We start from the raw sequence: 25,542 nt of genomic DNA, 5'->3' as shown, positions 1-25,542 counted from the left end.
ATGTTGGGGAGCCTTGTATGTGTGTGTGTGGCATCTCCAACCCCTGGATATGATTCAGGAGAATCAGGGAGCACAGTCTGCTTAGTCTTCTTTTGGTGATAAATAGTATACTTCATGCACACACATAGACACACAGTGACACACAAATACACACTCACAAAAATTTTCTATTGTTTGCTTTACTGTTGATGGCCAGAATTTTTCAGAGCAATGTAGTAATAGTCTATTCCTAGAATAAGCCCTCATTAACCACAAAATAGAATCCTTTCAGCAAACATATTTATTTGATTTCCTCCTATTGTATTTAGAGTGTTCCCCCTCCGTATTCAGAAATGAAATTAGTTTGTAGAATGTGGATGTTTGGACACTTTGGGGACCATTCTCCTCATAAAGTTCAAGCAATGGTATTTATAATAGGGTGAGGAAAGAATGAATTAGAAAGTCACCCATTTGTATCTAAACTATGGTGTAGCTCACAAGGTATAGCATTTATTTGTTCCTTCAATTTGGTGGGGAGGGGAGGAACTTGCCCATGAGACACTGGATCCAACCACCTTTTTACAGATGATTATTTTCTGTAAGCTAATTCACTCTTCTGCCATTTCTAAATAAATCTTAGTGATTTATTTATTTTTCTTAGAAAGTTATCTTTTTAAATTTAACCAAATTTTCAAGTCTATTACTAAAGGATTGCAAATCACTTGCATTTGTGATTATGCCTCCTTTCTCATTCTACATTTTGTGTATTTAGTGGAGATGCTTTTTTTCCTCTTGATCAGAATAAAGTGTTTTCTATTTTCATGTTTTTTAATACACTAGCTCTTGAATTCATCTATTCTCTGATTTTTCTTTAACTTCTGCATTTATCTATTAAACACTGTCTCCTGGTTTCCTTGTACTCATTTCCTTGTTCTTTTTTTTTTTTTTTAAGTTACGTTCTTAGTTTGCCAATTTTCACCATTTCATCTGTAACAATAAAATCTTTTATGGCTTTGGAGTCACTCCTGGATATATATCCCCTAGATTTTTATAATTATCATTCTCATAATTATTTTCTGAGTATTCTAAAACAGAAGCGGGTATGTGTGCACCTGCAAGCTGATGAAATGGGGAGGGGGAAGAGTTCATTTCCTAATGTTTGGGTGTTTTTATGTCGTCCTTTGCCTTCTGGTTGTTAAATTCTTGTCCTATAGCTCTGTGTTCATTGTACATGCCCCGTCTAGTTATCTATGTTGAGGAACTCATTGAGAATTCCTTTGTGGTTGCTTATAAGATAATATTTGTGAGCGTTTCATGGGCCCCTGAAAAGAAAACGTATTTACTGACATGTAGAGAACCTAATACTCCCAATTAAATCAACATTATACATTCAACTGTTCAGGTATTTTATGTATCTTTTACAGTGTTAGATTTATCCTGGATTGAAGAAAATCTGGTAAAGTCTTTGTGGATTCATTTCGTTCTCTTTCTTTTTAGATTTTAAAAGCTTTATACATTCTAATGTCTTGTTATTTGGTGCGTAACAGTTCACAACTGTTTCAGCATCATTATGGATTGTGCCAGTAACCACCAACTTCCCATTCTGTCCCACTCACATTTTTCTTAACTTAAGTTCTACCCTGTGTGATATCAATACTGCGAGTATCCCTCTCCTTTGTTGGTATTTGCCATTCTCTTATTTAATCTCTAGGAGGTATTTTTGTTTGGGTGGGGCTCTTCTAAAGTACATCTTAAATTTAAGAGGAACGTAATCTATTAGCACTTATTTACATGCGTGTGATTTTATCTCTGTCATTTCATTTTCTCTTTCTAAACGTTTTCATGCTCCTTGCCCTTTTCTTTTCCTTTCTTTCTTTTTTTTTTTTTTTTTTTTTTTTTTGAACTATTCTTTGCTGTAGGAATTATTTTTCTGGTAAGTTGAAGACAATACAATTTTATACCATACTAGTGGCTACTTTTTAATTTTTGCTAACACTTATTGCAACTATGTGAATTATTACTGTTGAGAATAGAATAGCACAGTCTCCTTTTTATCCTGAGGATAATATAATAATACTAACACCTGCCTGATAGGGCAGATTCGTAGATCGAAGCGATGGTACATTGAAGTTCTGTGAACAGTATGTGACACATAGGAGGGACTCAAATGTCAGCTGTACCTAATACCATTGTTGTCATCCCTGTCACTTTTCTCCATATAGAATGAGGAAATTAACACAGCCTGATTTCCTCCTCCATCCCCGCCCCACCACCCCCCACCACTGGCCCCCACTGCTTGTGTTTTGTTACTACAAGTCATGAGGTTTTCGCTCCTGTTAAAACACTTCTAAGGGCACCTGGCCGGCCCTTAGAAGAGGATGCAACTCTTGATCTCAAGGTCTTGAGTTTGAGCCCACATTGGGTGTAGAGATTACTTAAATAAATAAACAAACTTAAAAAAAATTCTAAATCATCTGTCCTCTGTTTAATTATAAATTGAGAACAGGTGACTTTTCTCTGTGACCTGTTTGTACCAGTCATTTTAACTTACCCATGTTTAAATTATTTCCAGCAAAGTCCTTTTATTCCTTGTGTTCTCCATATTTTCCCATCCTTTGCTTTCTGTGCTCATGAATGGTCATTTGTCTGGGCTTGAGAAGATGTGGGCCATAATTTTGTCTTAGGGTGTTTCAGGTGATAGAAGAGAGATTTGAAGTGAGACTGAGGTCTCTTTCTGTAGGGATGACCCCTCTTCCTGCCTGTGTGCCCAGATGTCCTTCTTTACTGTTGACACCTCACCTTTCTGACAGGATACTTGAACATTCCGGCAGGAGGCGAGATGTCTCTTTTCACTAGGCTGACCCGGCACATGGTGATGCCCTCCTTGACAGATTTGGGTCTGTTTTCCTCATTTAGCCAGGAACTCGCTCTTATCTTTGAGCAATGCAGCTACTTTAGTCATTCTGAAGTCTTCTTCAGGATCCAATTAGTTCTTGATAGCTTCTCTAATCTTATCTGCTCTAATGTTTTTCAGCTTACTATATCCTGCCTTTGTTTTGCGTGGGATCCTCTCAAACATATTCGCCCACCACCCACCCCCGTGTCACTGGATCGATCACCTTCCTGCTTTCGCTTCTCCTGTGGTTTGATCTTACTGTGCTTTTGCTGGTTTGTGACAAATTCTTTCCTTAGCTCTTCCAGATCCCTCCCCTGCTAATCTAGTTTGGTCACTCCAGCTCACGGATCTCACTTGGCGGGGATCGTATTTCCCCAACTGGGTTGAGCACACAGAGTAGAAAGTGCATGCGATTTATTTTTTATTCCAGTAGTGATTAGGTTCTTCCTATACTATCTGAGTGCTATAATCTTTACTCCTTTTATGCTTTAGAAGTTTTCACAGGCACCATATTATTGCCTTGGGTTTTATGGCCTTTCATTTCTAAGGGAAAAGAGTTTTTCAAGATCTAGAATTTGTACCTGAACATAGTGAGAAAAGCCTCCTGTGAACACTTTAGTATTCCTGTTGATTTGGTTAGAGCTTTTTTTTTTTTTTTTTTTATATCTTAAGCTAGAAGGAGGTCAGTGGGAGTGCATATCATGAGTTAGGTGATACACAGTCTCAGGGACCACAGAATAAGCCAACAGTAAGTCCTCAGATCGTGTAGGCCATTAGCAGCAGCCGATGATCAACTTGACTCCAGGAAAAATTTTAATTCAGCCACTGTAAACACATTCTGGGAATAAAGTCAAAGATAAATGACGAATGGAGAAAAATATGTACTACACAAAGTAAATTTATAAATCTATAAAACATTTATGTGTCAATAACAAGATTTATAACCTACTGGAAAAAAATTACTGTCTTGAGCATTTAGTTTCTGCTCATTTATTCCACATAAATCAGCTTGTCAACATAAAAAAATTTAGTCCTGCTGATCATTAAGGTATGGAAAGTTTTTAAAGTCTGGATGCCATTTGTTACCCGTGAAATTGGCAAATACGTAAAAAATATATAACAAGCTTGGCTAAGGTATGGAGAAAAAGACACTCTCTCATATCAACCAACGGGACTGTGAATTTAAAAATAGATATTTGGGGGGCGCCTGGGTGGCGCAGTCGGTTAAGCGTCCGACTTCAGCCAGGTCACGATCTCGCGGTCCGTGAGTTCGAGCCCCACGTCGGGCTCTGGGCTGATGGCTCAGAGCCTGGAGCCTGTTTCCGATTCTGTGTCTCCCTCTCTCTCTGCCCTTCCCCCGTTCATGCTCTGTCTCTCTCTGTCCCAAAAATAAAATAAAACGTTGAAAAAAAAAAATAGATATTTGGGGGTGCCTGGGCGGCTCCGTCGGTTGAGCCTCCGACTTCGGCTCCGGCCATGATCTCCCAGTCCGTGGGTTCGAGCCCCGCGTCGGGCTCTGTGCCGACAGCTCAGAGCCCGGAGCCCGCTTCGGATTCTGTGTCTCCCTCTCTCTCTGCCCCTCCCCCATTCATGCTCTGTCTCTCTCTGTCTCAAAAATAAATACACATTAAACACAACTTGAAAACAATAGATATTTGGCCAAGCAAGTCTACTTCAAGCACTAATGCTTTTAGATATGCAAAGATGTAAGTACAAAATGTTTGCACCAGTATTGTTTGTAATCGGGGGTACACCAGTGAGGGTAAGGATAGGCTGCTGTAACAAAGAAGCCCAACAAATACTCAGTGGCTCAAGAAATACTTATTTCTTTCTCTCATAGTTTCAAGGAAAACTGTTCAGGTAAGCAGGGCAACTCTACTCCTCGTGGTCATTCAAGGACCCATTCCACGATCCTGCTCTCACATTTTCTAGCATGGCCATAACCTCCGTGGTTGAAGCAGGATCAACACCACAGCCATTTTGCAGCTGGGGCGGAAGGCGGAGAGAGGTCAGAGGAGGCGTGCACACAGCCTGACAGCCTAGTTTCAGAAGTGATACATACCTCGTCGTTATACTCCATTAGCAAGAATGCTGTCCCACTTGTGCGATTGTCTGCCGAAAGCTTTGGGAAATGTAACGTAACCCTATACCCAGTAAGAAAATGAAAATGGATTTTGGCAAACCAGTGCAGCACTCTGCCTCAAGAATATGCTAGAAACAATCCAATGTCTGGCCCTTCTATTTGATGGAATATTAGATGCGCGAGTAAAGAATGAGTTAGATCTCCCATTCTGTTAGACACGTGTGATAGAAAGATCGCAACATACCTTATGAAATGGAAAAGCAAGATATGGATAAATGTGCACAATATACTCACACTCGTGTTTTTCAAATGAGGATGTGCTGCACACTTACATGCAGGTATGTGCACAGGACATTTCTGGAAGAAGAAGCTGTTAATGCTCGACTCTGAGTTGAGCTAGGGATCTAATGTGAGAAGAAAACTTACTTTTCAGTAAGTCCCTTTTTGTATTGTACAATATATATATTTTTTTACCATATGTGTGCATCAGTAACTTTGTAAAGTGTAAATATACACATACAAATAAGTTCTTCCCTTATTAATTCTTGCCAGCAATTATCGGTTGCTATAAGCTAGTGTCCAGGCTTATTGTCAAGCTCTTTTCTTCTTAGGTCCCTGTCTGCCTTCTTACGCCTTTAAACTTGAAGTTCCTTTCCTGTGCTGGTCCTCATTTTCTTGCCTTTGCCTACAAATGGTCTATCAGCCTAAAATATTGCCACCCCCAAACCCTGCATTTTCCAATATTCTTTTTGTTTGTTTGTTTCTGGCTTGCAAGACTGAGTTTAGTGCCATACTAATGCCATGGATCGTCTATATATCCCCCCAAGATGAAAACAAGGACAAGGGGCATGGGGTAGCCCTCCTCATCCCTAGCAGAATGGGTGACAAATAGCAGGGAGCTAATAAATATGTGTTGAAGTGAAGACATGCTTTCACCCACTTAATTTAAAAAACATTTATTAAGGGCGCCTGGGTGGCTCAGTCGGTTAAGCGTCCAACTCTTAGGTTTCAGCTGAAGTCATGATTTCACGGTTCGTAGGATCGAGCCCCACATCAGACTCTGTGCTGACAGTGCAGAGCCTGCTTGGGATTCTTTCTCTCCCTCCCTCCCTCCCTCTCTCCCCGCTAAAATAAATAAATAAACATTTTCAAAAGCATTTATTAAATGACTACAAGATTCCTCTCTTAAGTAGCTTCTCTGCTCCTTCATTTTTTTTCTAATTTTTCTCTTTTGGCCTGTATATTTTCCCCCAACTAATTTCCATCTCCTCTTTCTCAAGGACACTAACTTCAGAGTCCAACCATGCACGTGTTCACCAGGGAACAAGGAAACATTTTTTTTTAATAAGTAAGGGAGTACATCTATATGAACTCATGGTTTTTAATAGTTATACAGATAGATTGATATAAAAATAAATACACACACACATATATATATATATATATATATATATATATGTGTGTGTGTGTGTGTGTGTGTGTGTTTGGGTATATGACTACTCATGAATATATTTCCCAGTTCTGTCTACTGAGAGAGCCTCAGATGAGTATCATCCCAGTGGCAATGAACACATCTAGTACCTAGATGTCAGTTTGTAAGAACCATTACAAAATGAAACTAACCAGGCTTCCTTGGAGAAATGGCTGACTGCAAAATTGAAACAGAGGAAATACGAGATATGCCCAGAGAGTTCTGCAGTGTTAGAATGCAAGGAAATATTCAAAAATAATTGGGGCATGTCAAAAAGGACCAGATGCTAATCTAAAGGAGCTCCCAATGACGAAACCGGGGACAGTTTGAGCAATAAAATAAATAATGATGGTAGCAAATTGTAACTCATGGAATAAAGCACGTGTTCCTCAACCCACACTAATAGAAATGAGTAACTGAGTGAATAAATAAATAAATGCAGGAGAATTCTACAATAGACCGCTAATTAATAAATACAGAAGGAAAGGACTGGTGGAAATCAACATCGCCATTAGGTAAAAACACCATGTAATAAGTTTTGCAGGCAAGAATCCCCAGTAGATCCTGAAGTGTGTGATGAGAAACAGGATATTTGCACGGTCTCAAAGTATTTCTCCTCCACGAAACTCATTCATTACGGGTACAGAAATATGCAGTAATTTTACGGTGGAGCTACCTGGCAGGAACCACCTTAATCCAGCGACCAAAGTTAGTATCACCAGTAATGGGACATATTTGACATCAGGTACATCCTAATATGTTGCACTGAGAAGAATGTATCATTTTTGTCCTATTGTTATGAAAAATATATAGACTCAATCTAATAAGAAAACATCAGACCCAAATTGAAAGACGTTCTACAAAAATACTGGCTGGTAGTCTCCAAAAGGTCAAGGTACAGGAGATAGACTGAGAACCTGGTATGGATTGAAGAAACTAAGAAAACAGGACTGGATGCACTATGGAATCCTGGATTGGATCCCGGGAGAGAAAAAAGACTTTCCCGGACAACTAGCAAAATCCCGATAAGGTCTGTAGATTTCGTTAGTTTTCCATCGGTGTTCATTTCCTGGCTACAGTTTACTACAGTTGGGTAAGATGTTAATATTAGGGAAACTGGGTGACAGATAGATGAGGACTCTACTATTTTGCAACTCTTCTGTATAGATAAAATTATTTTTAAAATAAAAAGTTGAAAAAAAGAAATAGGTCATGCAGTTTATCACTGGGTTGCTCTCTGGTAGGAGGGAACCCAGAGCCTTGAGGCTGAAAGTTCAGAATAATTCTCCAACACCTAATGGCTAATGTTTAAAATCAGTAGTGTGTTGGTTTGTTTTTTTTTTTTAATCCCCCTCATTTAGTGTCATCTAACTCTGGGTTTGTTTTGTTTTGTTTTTTGTCTTTTTTGTTTGTCTTTTGTCTTTTTAATTATCCGGAAGAAGCAACTTTTTTGTTGTTTATTCGGCAAAGGAAATTGCCCTTATCTAATCTTTAGCTAGATAGATTGCTAAACCCAGAGAAAGTGCCAGATGAGGCTCTAAACAGTGGGATTCTTGCTCCTTGCTGCTCTGATTCTCCAAGCTGCCTTAAAAGCTGCAAGCTGTTTAATCGAAAACCATTTACTAGTAGGTTCCTGTAAATCTAATGGGCAGCTTTAGACGTGCTCTACAGTGGTTTGAAAATGAAAAGTCGAGGATCACACACAATGTATGAAATACACATAGGATTCAGCATACAAACTGACTTAATCTATTAGCCACTTTTTTCAAGGCATATAAGTAAGTTTTTCCTGAGTAAATACAACACAAAAGAGCAGAACCAGGCTATGGGAAAGCTATTCAGGTGGGAACTCAGAGCTTGGGCTCAAGTTCTGATCCCGTCACTAATTATATAGCGGCTATGAAAACAAGTCTTAAATAGGGATAGGGACACCAGTTTATTAGGCGTGCTGAACCCAGTGGGGTGCCCTCAGCTCTCGGTTTTATTTTTCTTCTTACCCTCCTCTCACATGGTTGGTTGGAATTCTGTTCGTTGCCTCCTGACAACGTTTTGGGCAGATGTCATGGCTGCTTCCATTGTTGGTCATAAGAGTCTCATTTTCAGGTAATAAAAGTTCTCCCCATCTGAAACACAACGTAAGCCTGACAGCTACTTCACTGCCCTTCCGTTCATCTGCCTCCGAGCCCCTCCCTGCCTCCACCCACAAACACCCCCGCTAAGGCTGAGTTCAGCCTTTGTTCGAGAACTTGCACCGGGAAAGTGAGCTGTGGTTGCTTCCTTCCTTCCGTCTCCATCTTGTTGATTCGGCCTTCACACTCACCCTACCCCTTGTGAATCAGCGGGGCATTTTGCACACAAGAGCTCCGGGAGGCCTCAATCATGTCCCACTCTGACAGGTGATGAGTAGAGCAGACCCTCTTAATGGTCGGAGGGCTGATGGCACTGATCGGAAAGTCTGTGAGCCTGGGGAGCACCTCGCTCCCCTCCACCCCCATGAGTGTCACCTAGCCTGACTGCCTGCTGGCACAGCCTCACATGCCCTCCCTGGCACCATGGTTCCCTGGGCCCTGCTCTGCACAGCCTCCACTTGGCTGCTGCAACATTCCTGCTAGGTCAGTCTTGGAAGTAAGTGCCTGAGAACCCCAAGGATGCATATACAGGCCTCATCCCGGCCACTCAAGGTGTCTCGAGGCCGCCCGGCATGCTGTAACTGCTCAAGAATATGTAGGAGAAGGAACATTTTCTGGAATTCTCTGGAGGATGCCGGGGTAAGCAGTTTTTCTGGTTTAGAGTGAGCCACACCTCTCACTATTTCTTGAGCACCTATCACGTGCCGGGCTTTGTTTGTGGCTCTGAGATACAGAAGTTAATGGAACAGTGAAACTTCTCTGCCCTCCATGGTGACTACCTTCTAGTTTGGGGGGCAGATCATCAACAAGTGAATGGATGAGTATATAACATAAAATGTAAAGTGACAAATAGGTATCATATGGCCCCTGATATGATATATGGAGAAGGTCATAGCATCACTTTTATATTTCTGCCTAAAATGCATAATCTAAATCTTTGAAGACACATCAGACAAGCCGAGGTTGAAGGACATTCTGCAAGACAGAGACATTCTACAAGCTCTGATCTATCTAAAATAGAGCTGTCACGGGGTTCCTGGGTGGCTCAGTCGGTTAAGCATCTGACTTTGGCTCAGGTCATGATCTCACGATTCATGAGTTTGAGCCCCACATCGGGCTCTGTGCTGACAGCTTGGAGCCCGGAGCCTGCTTTGGATTCTGTGTCTCCCTCTCTCTCTCTGCCCCTCCCCAGCTTGCGCGCTCTCTCTCTCTCTCCCTCTCTCTCTCTCTCTCAAAAATAAATAAAACATTTCAAAATAAAGGAAAATAAAATAGGGCTGTCCCAAAGACAAAAGCTGAGCCACTATTCCAAATTAAATGAGACTTAACTGCACTTATCATGGCGAGCACTCAGCAATGTATATAGAACTGTTGAATCGCTATGTTGTACACCTGAAACTCATAGAACATTGTGTGACAACTGTCCTTCAATTAAAAAGAAAATACAGGAAAACTGAAAGCAGTGAGTAATCTTAGATTAGATCCTCAAGGATTGTCAGAATTTGAATATGACTTGCCTAAGAGATAATAGTATCTCATCAGCGTTAATTTATCGCGTTGCTTTTCCGTAACACAATGCGTATCTTTGTTCTTGGCGGAGACACCCTGGAATATTTAGGGATAGAGGGTCACGGCATCTGCAGCTCCTTCTGAAATAGTTCACTGATGAAAACAATAGCAAGGATGACAACGATCAAAACAATACCTGTTACTGAGGGAGAATAATAAGAGGCAAATATTGCAAACATCCATAATGGGCGAAGCTGAGTGTAGGGCGTGAGCAGCGTTCGTGGAACTATTCTTGCCGGTTTTGTGTGGGTTTCAAGGTTTTCAGAACAAAAAGCTTAACTAAAGTAGCAGTAAGCCTTCTGAAGAGGGTCGGGGGCGGGGGGCAGAGCGTGGGGGTCAAGGAAAGTCTCTTGTGAAATGACCTTCGTGCAGAGAGCTGGTGGAGGGGAGGAGTCAGCTAACCGTGCGGACGAAAGAGCGTTGCAGGAAGAGAGAACAGGAGCAGAGGCCCCGATGTGACCGCGTTCCTGGTGCCTTTGGGCACCAGCAGAGACCGGGGGCCCCCGGGGCAGAGTAACGGACGAAGGACGGCGGTCAGAGCGGTCACAGGTCCGCTCACCTCGGGCCTGAGAGGCCCCCGGAAGGACGTGAGCTGCGTTTTCGGGGCGATGAGACACTCGGGCGAGGTTCTGAGCCGGGGCGTCCAGCGGCCTGACTTCCATCTGCGACAGTCACTTCGGTCCACTTTGCAGGAAGGAGAGGACGAGGGGGCAAGCACATCGGTCGCAGCTGATGTATGTTCCCGGGTGGCCCCGAGGAAGCAGTTGTGTGGGTGAGACGGGATGTCAGGCTGGACCGGGAGAAGGGCGGAGGCAGTGATGTGAAGGGAGTGGATTCCACACGAGTCCTGACGGTCTCGTTGGCTAGTCTGTTGGCTAGTGGACCGGACACGAAGTGTGAGGGGGAAGCTGGAGTCGAGGGCCGTTCTGAGGTCGGAGGCCTGAAAAATCCGATAAAGTGGCATGCCGTTGACTGACTGGGGGCCTGGAAAGGGAGGGAAACCAGCTGGGGGACTGCTCCCTGGGCCCTCCAGCCCACGAGGCCACCGGTTCAGGGCCTGTCTCCATGGGAACCCGACTGTCCCGGATGTTCCGCCAAGATGCTGCCAAGAAGCCTTGGTTCCGCCAAGAAGCCTTGGTTCCTGGTGCCTTCTCCATACAGCAAGCGAGAGAGGAGCAGAGCAGACCGCTGCTCCCGTGGCCTGCACCCACCCCGGTGGCATCCACCCGCAGGGGGTGGTCTGGGAGTGAACCACAGCTCCCTTTTTCTCTCTGCCTGTCCATGAAGGCCGACATATATACTGTAGGAGGTGCTCCCTCCCCCTGCAGGTCGTTGGGTCATCTTACGGCCATCTCCTGGTTTTTGGGGTTTAGCCCCCTCATCGGCCTTGCCCGACCACCATCGCAGCTCTTCAGCCTCGCGTGTGTGCCCTCGCCTCTCTTGCCCCCTTTGAATGTGAGGAGGAGAACTTTCCCGTTGGTTTCAGGGCTCAAGGTCAACAGGCACACACTCATCCGTCTCCTTCCGTTCCACCCCCTCACGCCGCAGACTGGCCGGACGCACCCCTGTGCCCGTTCTGGATCCTTGGCCCCAGCTCCTGCCTAAGCCGGGCAGGCAACCCTCCCAACCCCTGGAAGAGAAGCCTGAACAAGTGGGTTGTAAAGGGGGAGACCAAAGCCATAACGCAGCGGGAGAGGGTCAGAGTTGGCGTGGCTTGGAGAGAAGCGGGAATACAAGAGACGTTTGCACAGGAAAAGGGATGAGCCTTGGGTACTGGCAGAAGATGGCATTCAAGATCAGGGATGAGAAAAACTCAGAGAATTCTTCCAGGAGATTCTCACAGGCCAAAATATCGAAAGGATGAGTCGACTTTAACGTTCTCACTACCAAACGGGGACAGCTCCAACACAGAATGCCCCTCCCCATCCCCAAACCCACACCTGTGGGCTGGCGATACGAGAAGGAAGAGAATAGCTCTTGAGCACAGTGTATAGACTGGAAGTATGCAGAGGGTTAATCGTGGTGGCGTACTATTCCTACAGGGATGGCGAGACGCCGGGAGCTGCACAGAAATGGAGAAGTCGGGAGACTTGGGACAGGGCGTGGGAAGCGACATTGGAGTTGCAACTTAGATAATGGACAGAAGGTCTCCAGGGACGTGTGTGAGGAAGGACAGGCCCCGGCAAAACGGCCTGGCCAAGCCAAGCCACCCAGGCTTCCGCTCTTCTTGTAGAGACGCCAGTCAGACTGGATTAGGGCCCACCCTAAAGGCCTCGCTTTAGCTGAATCACCAATTTATAGGCCCTGCCTCTCGGGTACCTGGGTGGCTCAGGTGGTTGAGCATCCGACTCTTGATTTCAGCTCAGGTCATTACCTCACAGGTCATGGGTTCGAGCCTCGCATCAGGCTCTGTAACGTCAGCGTGGAGCCTGCTTGAGATTCTCTCTCTTTCCCTCTCGCTGCCCCTCCCGCTCATGCTCGCTCTTTCTCCCTCTTTCTCCCTCTCTCCCTCCCACCCCCAAAATAAATAAAATTTTTAAAAACCCTTTAAATAGAAAGAAAAGAAAGAAAGAAAGAAAGAAAGAAAGAAAGAAAGAAAGAAAGAAAGAAAGGCCCTGTCTCCAAATACAGTCACATGCTGAGGTTTCGAGGGTTAGGGCTCGAAATACATATTTCTACATATATTCTATCTGTTAATATATATATTAATTTGGGCTTCTATATATTAATTTGGGGAACACAATTCAGCCCGTAATAAGTCCCTACCATTTGCAAGGCACTGTGGGAGGTGGTGTTAATAAATGAGGCCCAGCATAATCAAGTGTAAATACTTTTGTTCCTTCGTCCATCACTTCATCAGTAGAACCATTTAATGTATGAATCAGAATCAAGAACGATCCCCATTCTAAACTTATTTGCCCCTGAAAAAAAAACAGTTTTTCCATCTTTTAGAAGTCACTTTTCCATTTTCTCTGTGTTCACTGGCCTTCCTGGGGCCCAGCCCTCTCTCTGCTCGTGGGAATAAAAACCATGATGTGGTCCCTGGGGCTGTATCCCTCCTCGGAAGCTGTCACAACGGTGACAGCAGCAGCAGAGAGGGGACTGGCCACGGCATCAGAGGGCCCAGTGTGACTCCCACTTGCTGGGCCACGTGGTTCAGGACCAGGGTTCTCAGTCCCAGCCTCCTGGTCAGGCAGGCCCTCTCTCTGGCGGGATTTGGGAGTTTACTCCCAAATGGGCCCACGGGTTCCACCCTAATCAGGTGCTGGTGCCTCACGCCCATATCCTCCCTGAAAAAGGGCCCCCTCGCCAAAGTGTGGGTGAGAAATGAAGACTTCCGAAGATTCCAAGAAGAAGAACGAGGAGGTTTACAATGCATACCCTCTCCAGTAGCTGTCTGACTCCAGAAGCCATATCACCTCTGAATTTATTTTCTCATTGCCTTTTCCCCGCACGCCTCCCGCATGGCAGCCTGCCCCCTCCACCCAGCTCACCTCTGATGTACGTCGTAGTGCAGCTCAGTCCCTCACGCTGTAAATCTCAGCCTCCTAAGGGCTTCCCAGAACACAGTGGCATCTCATTACTGTTATTATTATTGAGTTTGGTCTTTGAGGTACCATCGTCCCTTGCCTCTGTCTTCTCAAAGTGTTTCTTCTGAGCACATGTAATACTCTTTCCCAAGCGGAATCTTGACCCACCCCGGAAGGTGATGGAACGGCCCCGGGATTGTGAAATTGGCATCCACACGAAGGGGAAGGATAAAAGCCATGCTCCGCACCTCATGCCAACCAGAAAGGACAGTGGTGTTCGGGGGATTTTGAGACGTTGGGCGTTAGGACGTGGCCCCTGAGTGCCAGGATTATGCCACGGGTTTTAGATGCTCCTCGTACTTAATCCTGCATGGGCAGACATACCTGCAAGGCAAGTGTTCTTATCCCCATTCTGCGGATGGGGAAGCCGAGACTCAGAGAAGTTAAGTAACTTTCGTGTGCTCACGCTGCTGGAGACCCACAGGCTTAGAAGGGCAGAGCCTTGAGTGCGTCCTCCTCGGCTTAGGAATCATCCTCTGTCCCTGCACAGAAGACAGTCCTTAAAACCGTTCGTCTCCTCCCCATTAAGCACATCCTCTTCTGTGGGCCTCGGGAATGTCACTTCACATCTTGTGTCTCGTTTGTTCATCTGTCACTTGGGGGTGATAGTTGCCCTGCTCAATTCACAGGGCTGTTTCGTGGAAAGGTACGTCAGGTAAAAAGTAGGTTGTGTGTGTGTGTGTGTGTGTGTGTGCATGCGTGCGTATCGCTGTACCAAAAGAGTGAGGTATCAATGATGACCTTGATGTTTGCCATGAAACAAGATCTAACCGACTCACTGTTGGTTTAAACGGTGTAGGTGAGGACTGTTCTCAGGACAGAACCAAGAAAACCCCAAACAAAACTTCCACCACCTTTAGGACTTTCAGAAAGGAAGATGTTGGTATCTCAGGAAATTGACGATCTTCAATTTCTCCGGCAAAGAGGAACAGGTGAGGAGTAGGCAGAAGCTCCCTGCGACCACAGCCTTCCTGTTCTAGCCGCCGTGGACCTGGGAGCTACGGAGAAACACCTTCGGAGGAGACACGGCAGCTAGCCTGACGGCCAGAGGGAGCGGCTTCCCAACCTGTCCGTCCCCGGGGTGTGCCTCTGAGACGCCCAGGTCCTACCCCGACTTGGCGTTCAGAGCCGGTTTCTTCCTCCGGAACACCTGCCATGGGTCTCTGCGGCTTACCATCCTCTACACTCCTTCCACCTGGCTGCCGTCCTCGCCTGGGACACCTCCCCACACGCACCCATACACGTGGCCTTCATCACCGTTGTTTCCCACTCTTGCCAGCACGCCTGGAGGACCCGTCGGGCCAGCTTCTCGGGAAGGGTGTGCCACACACCTGGTATGTTTGGGGTCCAGTTGTGAGCACCGCTTAAATCCCGTGGGGACCCCGGCGCACCTGCTCGCGACGCACTCGCTCCTGCTTCTGCATCCAGGTCTCCAGTCTGGCTACGTAACTCTTGCTGTTCATTCAGTCCATCCATCAGCCTGCCTGGCCGTCATTTAACACACGTGTGTAGAGGCTGAGAGCTGGGACTCTGAAGTCAACCCGTCCTGGACGCTAATCCTGACTCTGCCACACTTTCTGGGTGTTTGGGGGCACGTTATGCCACGTTATTTCAGGGTTAGCACGAACATCAAAAGGTGACTTACATACACCCTCAGGGCAGAGTCTGGTGCATAAGAGGAGCTGAATAACTATTTGCCGGGGTAATGAATGTCATGACTACGTGCCAGGCACGTGTCGGAGAGGAGCCCAGAGCAGACGGCAGGAAGGACGGTGAGATGCCTCCACTCTGCACACTTGGGTCACGCAGGAGAGAAAGTCCCTGTCCACCTGCTGGGAGGGTCAGGCAGGAAGCCAGAGAAAAGCCTTCAAGGACAATGAGGCATTTTCCAGGTAGGCTGGAGTGCCATTTCCGGGCAGAATACAGGCATTGAAGGCTTATGCATCACTGAAAATTTGGGGGCTTCTCTTACTGTGTCTGCGCGCCTGGGATGGTGGAGGGGTGACTAGAGTATGTCGGGCAGATGTATGTATACAAAGGTCTTGTGTCACACAGTGAGGAACCTGGGTATATAACCTACAGGTGAATGGGGCAGGGGGGCACTTACACGGTTCAGTTGTGTGTCTGAAAGTCAATTCACCCTTTACCGTTTGAAAGAATGTCTCCAGACTATTCCAGACGCCATTGAAAGCTCCCTTTTCTGACATACCAGAATAGGCCGTGATGAAAACACTCTACTTATCACTTGATAATATAATTTAGGGTCTTGTGTCACCCTTGGACCATCTTAAGCATTGCTACTTGTCTCCAGAGTTCGATCTTAGACTTCCTATAAGTGGAGACCGTTCAAAGTCTTTTGTATTCCCTCACCGCGCTGACTTGCCAGAGCAGGAAGGGAACTCAGCAACCACCAAGCCCTTCCTCTCTCTTTACTGGATAGTTCCAAGCTAAGGAGCTTGAGAGCCTGCCCAAGCCACACCGCTCATTGATGGGCCTTCAACCGATCACACTCGGTACCCGTTGCTTTGCCGACATACTCACAAACAGCCAGTTCTTGCTGGTTTTGACCAAGCCGGGTAGATGTAAGAGGACTATTAACTGACTTTGAAGTCACATCCAAACTGAAGCCAATCAGGACCTGGAATAGATTGTGTTTGTCTTAAAAGAAATCGGGCTTCGGGGCATCTGGGTGGCTCTGTCGGTGAAGCGTCTCTTGAGCTCAGCTCAGGTCGTGGTCTCACAGTTGGTGAGTTCGAGCCCCATGCTGGGCTCTGTGCTGAGCGTGGAGTCTGCTTAGGATTCTCTCTCTCTCTCCCTCTCTCTCTCTGTTCCTCCCTGCTTGTGCCTGAGCACTCTCTCTTCGTCTCTCTCTCTCTCTCTCTCTCAAAATAAATAAATATTTTTAAAAAAGAAATCAGGCCATGAATGGGTCAGATGTTGGTGAGATTGCCTCAATAATCCACATGGATGATCGTACCATTCCAGCTGGCACCAGGAAGCTGGGGCACACCAAACAGAGGATTTTTTTACCGGGAGGACGTCAAGGGTGGAAAACCTTACGAAAGTCCATTTGACCGAAGGGGCTCTGGAGTTGAGAGAGCTCTGGATATGGATCTTCATTCCACAGCTGACAGCCATTTCCCGTTAAGGTCCCCCAAAGACATTGTCCAAGCCAACCCCTAGCCCTCGCGTGACTTATTGGATAAGCTTCGTTCTTCTCTTTTCCTCTTGAATCGTTTTATTCCCGGAGCTTCTAAAACCTCCCTCTCTTTCTTCGCCAGTGTCTCCTTCTCAGCTGCCTTTGTTTTCCCTCAATCTTCTTGACCTTGTAATATTTCCCTCATCTTCTTGACCTCCAGGTCTCCTTCCTCGGAGCACTTCTCTTGAGCGTCGCACTAACCGCGGTGATCTCATCAAGTCTGTTGGTTGTGAGTACTACCTACGTGCTCATGACTTGCACATGTATTTCCCCAGCTCAGACCTCTCGCCTGAATCCGGGGGTCACATATCCAGCTCCACGTGAAATTCCACATAAGCACGTCAAACTCACTTTCCCCAACGCAACTCTGCCTCCCACTCCACTTGCCCACACCAACTTGCTTCTTCTCTAGGGCTCTTTATTTGAAAAAACAGTCCCTCCATTTGACCACTTGCTCAAGCCCCGAACCTTGAAATCATTCTTGAGCCCCCTCGTTCCTTCACACTCCACGTCTAATCCTTAAGCAGGCCCAGTTGGTCCTACCTTCCAGATATACCCCAAGTTCAGCCATGTTGTACTGTAACTCTGCTAAGCCAACCCAAAAGTAATTCTCCCAGGATAATTGGAAGAGTTTCTAACTGGTCTCCCAGCTTCCATCTTGGCCTCCTATAGTCTGTTTTCTACACAGCAGCCAGAGTAACCCTTTGGAAATTCAAGCCAGACCTTGTCACTTCCCTGCTCATACTATCACCCTCAGGATACGTTCCAAGGCCCTTGCCCTGGCCTGCCAGGCCGAGCATGAAGCTGACCCTTGACCTCTCTGCCCTCTTTCTCTTTCCACCTGCTGCCCCAGACACACTGACTTCCTGGTATTCCTCAAACAGCCACCTTGTCAGGGCCTTTGCCCTTGGTTTCCCCCGCTACCCAGAATGCTCTTCTCCACGGTACCTCATGACTTCACTTCTTGTGTGCCTCTGCTCCAGTGTCACCAGTGAGAGAAGCCTTCCTTGTCACCTCCTAAAGCCTGGCTCCACTTCTGTTTCCTTCGTGGCTCTTATCCTTACCCAAATGCAGTTATATACATCTCTGATTATTTACTTTCTATTTCTACCCACTAGACCTTAAACCCTTAAGGAACAGGATTTTCCTTTTTTATGCTGCTGTGTCTGCAAAACCAAGGTCAGGGCCGGGCTCATAGTAGTGACACAATAAATATTCCTTGAATGAATTATTGAATCAGTGAATGATCTCTTACTCATCACGTCACGAGGATAATAACATGAATTAAAGTATATAGAGCAGTTTCTAGCAAATGGAAAAGTACTCAAGAGTATCTGTTCCTTCAACCATTATTATTATAAAAGGAGCCAGGCTGTGGCAGTGGGGCATGGAAGCTAATCATTTTGTGATACCCACTATTATCAGGGTTTGCTTCTATTTCTGCATTGTATATATTCCCATCTGGCTTCTCCTCTTGGGGATAGTTGGAGAAAGTGTGTTCCTTTGAGCTCACTGCTCAGACTTTGTTTAACTTGTAGGCATTTCTTTTAAGCTGTCCACTTGAAAAAGAGCTGTCACATTGGCTTCCGAGGCAAATTCTCCAGCTCTTCAGGCAGGCAGGCTCTGAAAAGTCTGACACAGTTTCCAGCCGCATCCCCCAGGACAAGGAAAATGCTACAGGTGTCTCGGCATCATGCTAACCTTCCAGGGAACACAGAATACCATATTTGGCAGGTTCTGAGGGCAGAAATAAAGCACATGAGCACAGGAGGGAGACCAGACCGGACGTACATAAGCAACACCCCATCACCTTCCCTGTCCTAGCAGGGAAGAGACGCACGGTCTGTTAGAGAAGCCTTAAAGGGGAGTCTGATGCTCCCTTTGATAAAAAGGCATTCCCCCCCCCCCCACCTTACTACTTCTGAAAAATTGGAAAGACATAAAATAAAGGAAATAGCTCCCAAAAATGTACATTTGCTTTTTTGCTTCACCTCCCTTCCCATTCTAAACGTAAGAGTAGTTCCATCCCCCCTGGGGGTGAGGGGTAACTCTCCCTCATCCCGCCTCCATCACCTGTCAATCACTGGCAGTGCAAACAGGGTGGGTTTAGAGGCAGGTAAATTTCATTCTGAACCTTGGTCTTGACTCACCTGAGCTGTGTGACCTCGGGCAAATCCCTTAACCTCCCTGGGCCATTTCTCCAGGGGGAGAACAGCAATGCCTTCTGGATGATTGGGAAGATAAAGAAGGGGCGCCTGGTGAAGCCCTCAGGGTAGGTGCCATTATTATCATCAGAATGGGTGCTATTCTGTTTTGGAGAGGAGAGTAGCCCATTTATTGAACCATCAGAACTCCATGGGGGGCCGGGGTAGGGGAGACAGAAAGACTTTATTTTTCTTTGTGATGAAATTTAGTCTGATAAACCACCGTTGCCCTAGGTTGCCACAGCCCATGAGAAAATCTTGGCAGATTCCTTAACTTCCTGGTCACTCGAATTTATTAAAAATCTGTCTAAAAGAAAACTCTCGTCCCATCTATTTAATCCCTCCTTCCTCCAGCACCCGCCCAGTTCCTAGCTGGAAGGAATGGAAGTGAGGAAGGTCTGTTCTGCTGCTTTATGGTTTCCGGGTCCCCACCTTGGTGTGGCTGTTTCAGCGAGTGCTTTTCATGCCCCGTGTCACTTAGTTTTGCTAGATAGGGAAGGTCTTCTTCACAATAAATGCAGGGCTCCCAAGGACGCGTGGCCCTGCTCCCCTGTATCAGTCAGGATGGGCCAGGTTATGGTACGAGGAAAAACAACTCCCAAATAACTCGTGAGCTTCTCCTCCTCCTCCTTTGATGTTTCTAGCTCCTCTGGTGGGTTTGGGCTGTAGAGAAAAGGGCCCACTGTCTCTGACCTTTTAATGTAGGGTGTTGCTGCTTCTCTGGCCAGAACTTTCTGGCTAATGATGCCTCATTGCTGGCCTTAGTGGGGCTCCGCTAGAGGGCCCTGCAGGCCTCTTCCCTGGATGGCTCCCTGGCTTCACACAGCCACAACCAACATCTCCTGGGCAAGGAATGACAATCCCACCACATTCCAGGAAGGTGGGAAGAAGCAACGTATTGCCGTCTACACACAATAGACACCCAATCTCATGATTTCAAACACCAGTCATCTCTTTAGTTGATGGTTGTGTGGGTTGGCAATTTGGATGGGACTCAGCTCGACGGTTCTTCTGGTCTCATCTAGACTCTTTATTCCACGCAGGGAAACAGGGTGGCTGTGCTTCAGGGGTCTTACTCATGTGATGGGAAGTGACGGGACTCTGTGCCCCTCATCACCCTTCAGGCGGCACTGGCTTCGCTCCTATGGCAGTTTGGTTTCCAAGAGGGAGGACAGAGCATGCCAGGCAGCTTGAGGTCTGGGCTCGGAACTGGCTCGGAACTGCTGCTGCCACCTTCTCTTGGTCAAATTCCCCAAACCAACAAGATCCAAGGAGTGGGGAGATACACTACCTTCGACTGGCGGGTCTACAAAGCCACATTGCAGAGGTGAATGGGGAAGGGGAAGGGTAGAAAGTTGGGGCGTTTTTGCAGTCTACCCCAAGCACCGAAGACCACATCTTCCTGATCTGCTATGGAAGAGGTTGGAGGGGAGATGCAGAGGTGACTAGGTTTGGCATGGGCTTATCAACTCATATATCCCATGGCGGGGGGGGGGGGGGGGGGAGGTTGACCATATTTGCAGGGGGCCTTATTAGACGAGTGTGCTTTACCACCTTTTTATCTGCAGCTTTGGGTCAAAGACATTAATTCCAGGCGACAGGCAGAGTCCCCATGGACATTCACTTACGAAAGGAAACTACCTTCTAGGTAAAGTGACCTCTCGCAGACCACACAGCCACTAAGCGCTCCGTTCCTCTTATTTGGGCGAAAGGGAAACATTTGCACAAAAGGGGCAGTGAGGAGAAAGCATAGTAAATATCACGGACTTCTAAAAGGCCACCGTGGCTGCCATGGACAGAGCAAGGTACACGCTGGTGCAAGCTGTCACGGGGACCCAGAATCTGCCAGTCCCTGGAGCCCATGACAAGGAGCGTCTCTTTAGATTTAAGAACAAACGAGACTTCATGAAGTTTCAAGAAACTTCACGAAGACCCCCAGGCTCACATGCTCACATCTGTGTTTCCAAAAGACCCTTCTGGCTCCAATGTGAAGGCTAGATTGGTGGTACAGACCGGACCAAAGCCAGACCTTTCGGAAATTAAGGCTTTGCCAAACCCACGTTTTAACCCTTCGTAATTCCAATTCCGAGGGCAAAGGAAAAACGATTCCGTTTGCCATGGCCAAACCCCAGCAGCAAAGCAGGGAGAAGAGCAGAGAAGGTCAGACAGATAATCCCACGCACACGCCCACGCCCAGATTACCCGTCCGTACGCTTCAGACCCAGGCAGGCTTGAGAGTTTCTAGTTCGTGTTCCGTGGATACTTTGGCCACGTGGATTCCCAGTCACGCAGCGGCCTCTCTTGCTCTGCTGTGTATAGAGATGGGTGGCTGCTAAGTGACCATAAGAGAGAACATGCAGCAGAGGTCCTGGCATCGTAGACGCGGCCACCGAGCCCAGAAGGTCGAACGCTTAGTCGTTCCAGTGATTCAATTTCAGAAGGCGGGTGGTGTCAAAAGTCCAGCGTCACGGGACATTCTGATGGCACGCCGGCAGGACCTCCAGGAGCAGGGGCAGAAGCACAGGCATCGTGCGTGCTCTTTGGGTCTTCTGGCTCGGGAGGGGGCGGGGAGAGAGCGGGCAACTCCCTCCAGGCCCTGACCTCGCCCCACCCACGCGGGGACGCGCGTGAGCCTCCTTGGGTCCGAGGGTGTCCCGGGGTGGGGGGGGGGGGAGGATGGCACAAGCGTCTGCAACAACCGACCTCACCCCCACAGCCTGAGTCTGCATGATCGATCGTAAGAGCGTGTTCTGTCATTGCATTGCAGCTCCAGAAACTAAAACGATCACTTTCTTTCAAGACCAAGAGTTTACGGAGCAAAAGCGCCGACAACTTCTTCCAGCGAACCAACAGCGACGTGAAGCCACAGGCGGACGTGCTGGCCGAGGTCAGCCCCAGCTCCAGCCCGCTCCCTGCGCCCGGAAGCCTGACGTCCACACCCACCAGGGCCGCCCTGCACCCTGGGGCTGGCGGCAAGGCCCACGCCTTTCAGGAGCACATCTTCAAGAAGCCCACCTTCTGCGATGTGTGCAACCACATGATCGTGGGTAAGGCCTCCCCCACCCCCACCTCCAGGTCCCCGCGCCCGCCGGTGAGAGCGGTGCGGCCCGGGTCCGGGTTCCAGGACGGGTTCCGAGCCTCAGAGGCGTGCACGAGGGCAGGTCGTTTGGGGGAACGATAGCTGGGCAAAGGGAAGGGAGGCAGGACGGGGCAGAGGGAGGCGTTGGATGGTGAAGCAGGTGCAACTTGGGCCGGGTCCCCGGGGAGCCCTGCACCGTCGTCTGCTTGGAGGCTGGAGGTCCGGGACTTGGTGCCCCTGCCTCACCTCTCACTGCGTACGGGCAGCCCTTGGAGAGGGGCATGATCCTGAACGGAGCAGCTCTTTTCAGCCAAGGGCAGTTAGCAGAGAGGGAATCGGTGGGAGGCAAGCAAGACGTGGGACGCTTGGGCGTGGAATTCTGCAGGGGGGCCCGAGTCACACATCACAGCATCCGCTCCAGGGCGCACAGCGACGTGTGTCTGGGCAGCCTGGGGAGGGGGGTCTGTTGCTTGGTGAATTACAAGCGGATGGGCCAGACGGGCAGGTGTGTGGGGGGGATGATTCTGGGGGAGGCACTGAACGGGGCGGGAAAGGTGATGGAGCCACCATTACGTCTCTGTGCCTGGCACGGACCCGCTCGAGGCAGCAGCCTGAGAATCTTAGGGGGTGTGCCCAGATGACAGGAAGGACCCCCCAAAATATCCCAGCTACAGGCAGTTCGGGTGGGATTCAGAGTGAACTTGAACCCGTTGTTTCGAGAGCAGCAGTATACCCTGGTAATTGACCCGTCACCGCAGAACAGGAAGAAAGCGCAAGGAGACAGGCCTGTGTCTGCTCTCAGGGGGTCCGAGGATGTCCCCCCCCAGCCCCCGCCGTCCCTCCGCTAGGAGAAGGGAGAGGTCATCCCAAATGGAAGCGAGGCCGAAAATGAAAGATGCAGGGCCGATCCAGTTGTGCATCTCCGTCTTCCTGAGATGCCCCTGACCCTCCAGAGGTGTCGCTGGGCCAATTCGTGGGGTGCCCTAAGTACTCTGAGGCCAACAGGTGTGGGAGATCTGCTCCCGCTCGTTGATGTCCTAGATGCTTCAGAGTTGGGCTTGGCCATGAACGTTTCAGGGAGGGACGCTGTTAAGATCCAGAACCTCAGACTCCCAAGCCGGGCCCGGGGCCCAGCGAGGTCCCAGGCAAAAGCTGGTATGTTCTCTAGCCTCATGGCCCAGCGCTCCTACCCTGACACAGGCACTTCTGTCCGGCCCTGCCGTGTCCCCTCCAGCACCAATTTCCTACAGGCTTGGCATCCCTTCTGAGGGTGACCGTTGCCTCAGGTCACATTCCCTAGAAGCAGAGCCCCAGAGGGGAGTTAGACGTCTGGGATCTGTTGAGGGGGCACTCGGGGGAGAAGGGGGAGGGAGGAAGCAGATGGGGCAGGGAAGTCGCTAAATAAGGAAGCGGTCCCCTCCTGGCGGGAGTCTGGCTCCTGGGTTACACAGTCCGGCCTTCCTGGAGGCCAGCCTTTTGTATCCTGCTGACAGTGGCCCCTCCCTCCTCCCCTGGTGGAGGCCCTTTCCTAACCCGCTGGGTCCAGTGGTTCATGCTCCGCTGAAGGCAGTTTTCTGGAGAAAGGGGTCGCTGTGAGCCATCGGGAGCCAGCACACACAGCTCCGGAGCAGTCGGGGCTTTTCGCTGCTGTCACCGATTATCACAAATCTAGGAGGTTAAAACAACACAGAGTCACTGTCTTACAGTTCTGGAGGTTGAAAGTCCGCGGTGGGTCTCAGCGGGCTAAAATCAAGGTGTCGGGAGATACGTTTCTTTCTGGAGGCTCTAGGGGGACAGTGTATGTCCTTGCCTTCTCCAGCTTTGATAGACTGTCCACACCATGGCCTGTGGCCCCTTCTGTGTTCAGAGTTATGATGGCAGGTACATCTTTCTCACACTGCCGTCTCCTTGGTCCTCACCGCCCCTCTTGCAGTCATCTGGATAATCCTTCCGTCTCAAGGCCACCTGACTGGCGGCCTTCCTTCCGTCTGTAACCTTGATTTCCCCTTGCCATGTAATGTAACATGGTCACAGGTTCTGGGGATTAGGAGGGGGACACCTCTGGGAGGCCGTTCGTCTGCCCCCGGACACCCGGTAGGGGTATCTGGGCAAGGCATCAGCAGTGTCCACCACAATAATAGAAGAAAACTTTGGTTGAAGATCACAAGACTGGCCTCTGTTGGTTCCTTTCCATCCGGGTTCTGAGGCCAGTCACGTGATTGTCGTACTCCAGCCGATGGCTTTGTCGTGTCGCATGGTGAGAGGCCATTTTCATTTGGAGTGGGCAAAGAGACGCCTTTCTGGTCAGTGCACAGGATGGGAGAACGCTGACCTGTATGTTTCTCCTGCCTATTCCCATGACATAATTAGCCTTTCCCTTCCCAGATAAAATGAGGTGAGGGGGTGAGGATAGTAGAAAGACTACGTTCATGGAATCAGCCTGAAGTTGAACCCCATGCAGCCATGTGACCTAGTGCCCGTGACTCACCTTCTCTGAACCTGTGTCCTCATTCTATACAGCTATGAAAACCTCAGGGTTTTGAATGGATTCATGAGCTGGCAGATGGGAAGCACCAGGCATCTAGAAGGTTCTCCGTAAAGGGAGCCCATTGGAGTTGGTTATCATGAGAGGAGAAAATAGTCATTACTCTCCTGAAGCAGAGAAATCTATTCACAGGATAAGCCAAATTAGTTTTACAGAAAAAAGTTAAGCTTAATAGGCATAAATAGTTGGAAAAATAACGTCCACGTGTTAAGAAGCCCCTCATCTACATGGCAGTGTTTTAGGTTCACATCGAGGATTGTCTCTAATTCTCCATTTCATATTTTATAAGGGATATGGACAAGCGAGTGGGTGTCTACACGAGTGATCAGAATGGTGAGCGGTGCATCCAAACAAAATCATAAGGAAGCTTTGGGAGTTTGGTGTGTACGAGACTTGGGATGTGCAGCTGTGTTTTAAAGTACCCTGTTGGGAGAGTCAAGAGACTCATGCTATGTGGCTTTAGAGGAAAGGGTTGGGAACAAGGAGCAAAGTTAAAAGGCAAGTTTCAGTGAGACTATAACCCACTTACCCCAGACACTTGACCTGTGAATGAATGGCTTCCCTTGTGAGTGCTGAGTAGCTTAACGTCTGTCAGGCGGTGGTCATCTGAAAGTCTTTTCTTACTTCCTTATCTATCTGATAGTCTTCACAATGAGATTTGAAATGTCTGAGCTTCCCGAAGAAGCCCACGTCTGTCATTGCCAAGCTCGGACCTGTCAGTGGTTTCCAATGTGGCCAGGAAGGCAGGATTCTACATTTCCCTTCACGCTTGGCCGAGACCCGGTTAAGGAGTGGGAT

General features: G+C 48.1%; 1 protein-coding gene across 4 annotated transcripts in view; it reads left to right on the top strand.

Annotated features, from left to right (window-relative positions):
- The window catches only part of STAC (SH3 and cysteine rich domain), a 139,953-nt gene that overhangs the window by 35,388 nt on the left and 79,023 nt on the right, over positions 1–25,542 (top strand). For 3 of the 4 annotated variants that reach the window (XM_045436635.1, XM_045436638.1, XM_045436637.1), the window contains exon 2: positions 21,888–22,167. In XM_045436635.1, coding sequence (XP_045292591.1) covers positions 21,888–22,167 — 280 coding nt within the window. The remainder of the gene's footprint in view (positions 1–21,887; positions 22,168–25,542) is intronic. The other variant, XM_045436636.1, reaches the window with a different exon arrangement.

The sequence above is a fragment of the Leopardus geoffroyi genome, chromosome C2 (assembly GCF_018350155.1).
Source record: "Leopardus geoffroyi isolate Oge1 chromosome C2, O.geoffroyi_Oge1_pat1.0, whole genome shotgun sequence".
In the NCBI taxonomy this organism is placed as follows: Eukaryota; Metazoa; Chordata; class Mammalia; order Carnivora; family Felidae; genus Leopardus; species Leopardus geoffroyi.
This window is presented reverse-complemented; position numbering and strand designations above follow the sequence as displayed.